Raw genomic sequence first — 4,135 nt, forward strand, 5'->3', positions numbered from 1 at the left:
ATGTTCAAGTCAATTGTGAGTAGTGAGAAAAGATGATTGATTTCCTGTGATGAAAAAGTGATCCTCCACCAAACGGTTGGTGGCTAGAGTGAAGCAAATTTTAACCAACATCGTGTTGTAATGTGTCTTCGCAGATCTTCGTGACGCTGTTTGTGGGCGTTTGCTACGCTGGCCTGGTCCATCACCACCAGGACGATGACGATGTGTCGGAAACGGAGCACCATCACAATATCGAGCATAAGCATGCGACCTCGCACCAGAGCTTCAAGTTCCACCATTTCCACGCCGTCCCGGTGTACGTGAAGAAGGAGGACCAGCAGTTCCTGAAGCACCCGGTCGAAATTTCGGGACTGAAGCATAACCTTAAGGTAAGTGTTATGTTATATTCTGTAGTAATTTATGTTTGCAAGCTACCATGATTGAAAATGATCCAATTCAATTATTCGTCTATTCTATTGTTCCTAGATTGTGCACCCGGAAACCGAACAACACCACGGACACGGTCTCACCCTCGAGAACCACAGTGAGTTCGAGAGCAAAATCCATGGTGGACACGGGTACGATCTTGGCCACGCCGGCACTGAGCATATCGGCCAGGAGCACTATGGTGGCCACGAGTACGATCACCACCAGTTCGGACACGAACTGGACGAGCAGGAGGAATGAGCATTAGACCCGCTAACGAGCGGAAGTCGTTCCCATCCGTCGACATCATTGCTTGAAAGGTGGGCTGAGAACGGTTCACCCCCCCACCCCCAACTTACTCACTAACTTTGCGCGGTCATTACGCATCGCATGTGTAAAATGTGATATAGTCAATTAATCTTTAATCATCCCATCCACCAGCATTGAGCTGAAGATCATATAAGTATTATTCATTTCGTTTTCGACCATCCACGTGCTAGCAAAATTAAATCTTTTGCTGGTTTCATACATCAACTGAGAGTTTCACAAATTCCATATTGGCCATTATTGGCTTTATTTTAGGCTACAGTAGAATCAGTTTGAGCAGACATTTTTAAAAGCGGAAGTTAATCTTTTCTCTCGATTTGGGGTATTACCGTTCATTGTTATCTCTGTTGTAACTTGTTGCTAGTTCTTCTTCCTTGTTATTGCCAAATAACCAATTTCCCGAATTTGCGAAAAGTAATATTGTGAATGGAAAATTAATCTTGGATATCAAAACCTAAAAGAAAAGTGACTGATAAAAATGAACTATACTATAAATGATCAATACGAATAAAATCAAACAAAATGAAACGATCCTGTTAAGCTTGTTGCCTAGAGGAAGATGAGAAATATCACATAAGAGAACAGAACAAAACCGAAAAATCACGTCTTTAGCATTGTTATCCAAGATATACGAATCTATATTGTGCTAGTATGAAAATCATGTTAGATGTTTAATGATATACATAATGCAAATAGGATTATTTATTAAATAATATAGCGCCACTCATCGATTATAGGACTATTCCCGGGAAGTACACAACCACTTTCGTCCATGCCCCTACGGACCCTCTTCAGATGTCTTTATCTTGCTTTTTCTTTTGCGCCAGGCGGTCCTCCAATTGATCCAAACGATCGGTCATGGCTTTGAGCGAATCTTTGATTCCGCTCTGTATCTCACTGTAGCGTTGCATCGCTATCACAAGGCTTTCCTCGAGCAGTTCATTGGCCTGTCTCTGCTCGCCCGTAGCGGTGGTCATCGTTTTCAACTGCTCGCTAACATCGGGCAGATTGCGGAAGTACTCCGCACCGAGGGTCGGTTCAAGGGCCTTAATTTTCTGCAGAGTCTCGAACGTGCCGGCCAAATCGTTCGCTATCGTATTGATGTACATTTCTTTTGCTTTGATATCCTGCTTCTCTTCTAGGTAGGCTGGATCCAGGTATGCTTCCAATTCATCCTTTCGCTTGAACGTTTCCAATATTGCTCCCCGGGCGGCACCATCGGCCAGATGGCCGGTGCTGGCCGAGGGAAGGAACGACGATGCCGAGAGAATGGCTTCGGTTAAATTTTCCGACTGACTTTCATCGGTCGGGAGCGGCCCTAGCAGTTGGGTGAGGGTTTCGATTCTTTTTTCAATCACGTCAAGCGCATCCATTGTAGAAGTTTTATTGATCTGGGGTGAAAATGGTACCGTTAACGTTACTGTATCGATCGATCCGATGCAATGATGTCATCGGGACACCGTTATTGCTTTCGCAACATAGTCTTCAGGCGCCTTTCAACAAACCTTTACGAAAGGAATTAAGCTACTTACCAATAATATGACCGCTGTAATCAGTTCTTTTAAAACCTTTTCGTAAAGTTCATAAAACACAATGATTTCACTAAATTCACTAGATTATTTGCTTCTTATTTCTTCGTGATGTAAACAAAGATACTGTCAAAATCATTACACAAAGTCCGTACTAAAATAAGGTTAGTTCATAATAATAAAATAATTTTGAACAAGGTGTGTATTAAATTATTTGAATCCAATGCGAATTTTTCTTAAAAATTTTCTTAAAAACTAAAAGGTACGAAAACTGTTGCTTTTTATATGTTTTTTCGAACATTTGAGAGGTCCATTGATCATATCCTAGAATAAAATTGGTGACCAAACCACTTATAGAACCTTGGTCCCTTTAGGATTACGGAAAGGTTACTGGAAGGTAGCGGTTGGCTCAACAGCTTTAGTATTACGGCTGGTTCTACGCTTTTATACGCCTCATTATTGATGTAAATATCCTACATGTGGAGTGTTCCTTCGGATCAAGTCAGAACCAAATCAAATCGAGTCCCAAACAAATCACATCTGATACGAATCACAGACAAATCAAATCTGATTCAAACCTCAATCGAATCAAGTCTTTAGAATCCCTCAAATGGGATTCAAATCTTTAGAATATGTCAAATAGGGTTCAATTCCGAATCCTAATCCGTCATATCATACATGCACATCTAACTTGCCGATTTTTCATATGATTAGTTTAATTCATTGAATTATTTACGTTAAAAAATTAACATTATTCTTCTAATTAAACTCAAACAACACGAACACTCTAGCCAACAGATTCAAGTTTGATGAACCCACCACTAGCTCACCCTTTTCGCCGCGTTTTTGGGGCGAACAGGCGAATTCTCTCCCAAAATACGGGCGAAATTGGCTCTTTACTCTAAATCGCAAATCAAGGTTGCTTTACCTTTCGCCCTTTGGGCGAACCGTTTCCATTCTGGTTTTTTATTAAAAAAAGAAACGACAGTAAAATTTACCTTCAACAAAGTTACGTGTCTTGGAAAGACCTTTCATTTAAGGGGTCAATCGTGCAAATCGGTCGAAAGAATCGATAGTTATTAACAAATTGGCAAATTTTCGCCTTTTAGCAGATTGCTAAGTTTATGTAGACATGATGCGCCACAACATTTCACGTCAGTTGCAAAAGAAACGCCGTGCGCGAAGGACGTGCGTGGATCCGCCGCTGTTCCGTCGTCCATCTGTAATAGTGTGTGTGCTAAACACGGTTTGAAACCGGTTCAAAGTGGCGAATGTGTTCGTTAAACAGCGAACCGGGTTTGCAGTTTTGAAATAGTGTTCGTGCATTTCCATACAAAACCCGGTCCTCGGTGTGAATCGGTTGAATTCCGAACCGATTCGGTGATGTATACAACACACATCTCACACAACTACAGTTTTCGGGTTGCCAAAAGTCAGCAACGAAAAAGCATAGCAGAGAAAAGCGAAGGAAGCAAAAAGCTATCGTTTTAGCGTGAAAGAAGCGCGTATGGATAGTGGCGCTTGGTGGAAAAGAAGGAAAATCTAGAATCGATCGTCTGGCACGTGGAATTATTGTGCCCGCGGGTGGTGAGTGCATTAGAAAGAATTGTGCGTTGCTCGACAGCTGAAATCATCTCCGTTGGTGTGCTATTTTGTGTTGCTCGCGCTTCGAGAGCGTTTTGTTTTTCTTTTTGTTCTCGTCGAAATCTGCTGGTGCTGCGAGCGCGCGTTTACATTGCCGTGGCTCGCAACGTCAACACAAAGCGCCAGCGAAGAAGAATTGCTGTCAAACCAGGCGTAGCAAAATATCGAGATCCGGGAGTTAAAAAAGTAGTACCAGCTGTGCGCAGCGGAGCAAGCGTGTCCCAGTAATA

The 4,135-nt window shown here is 42.2% G+C and overlaps 2 protein-coding genes across 2 annotated transcripts; one reads left to right on the forward strand and one right to left on the reverse strand.

Moving 5' to 3' along the window:
- LOC131288408 (histidine-rich glycoprotein) lies at positions 1 to 666 on the forward strand. Its single transcript, XM_058317539.1, has 3 exons — positions 1 to 15; positions 135 to 368; positions 466 to 666. The coding sequence occupies exons 1-3, from the start codon at positions 1 to 3 to the stop codon at positions 664 to 666; spliced, it is 450 nt and encodes a 149-aa protein (XP_058173522.1).
- Positions 667 to 1,438: 772 nt separating this feature from the next.
- On the reverse strand, positions 1,439 to 2,118 carry LOC131288010 (uncharacterized). Its single transcript, XM_058317106.1, has one exon. It carries the CDS (start codon positions 2,103 to 2,105, stop codon positions 1,524 to 1,526), a length of 582 nt encoding a protein of 193 aa, XP_058173089.1. The 5' UTR covers positions 2,106 to 2,118; the 3' UTR covers positions 1,439 to 1,523.
- Between the last annotated feature and the right edge of the window lie 2,017 nt (positions 2,119 to 4,135).

This window comes from Anopheles ziemanni, chromosome 3 (assembly GCF_943734765.1).
Source record: "Anopheles ziemanni chromosome 3, idAnoZiCoDA_A2_x.2, whole genome shotgun sequence".
Classification (NCBI taxonomy): domain Eukaryota; kingdom Metazoa; phylum Arthropoda; class Insecta; order Diptera; family Culicidae; genus Anopheles; species Anopheles ziemanni.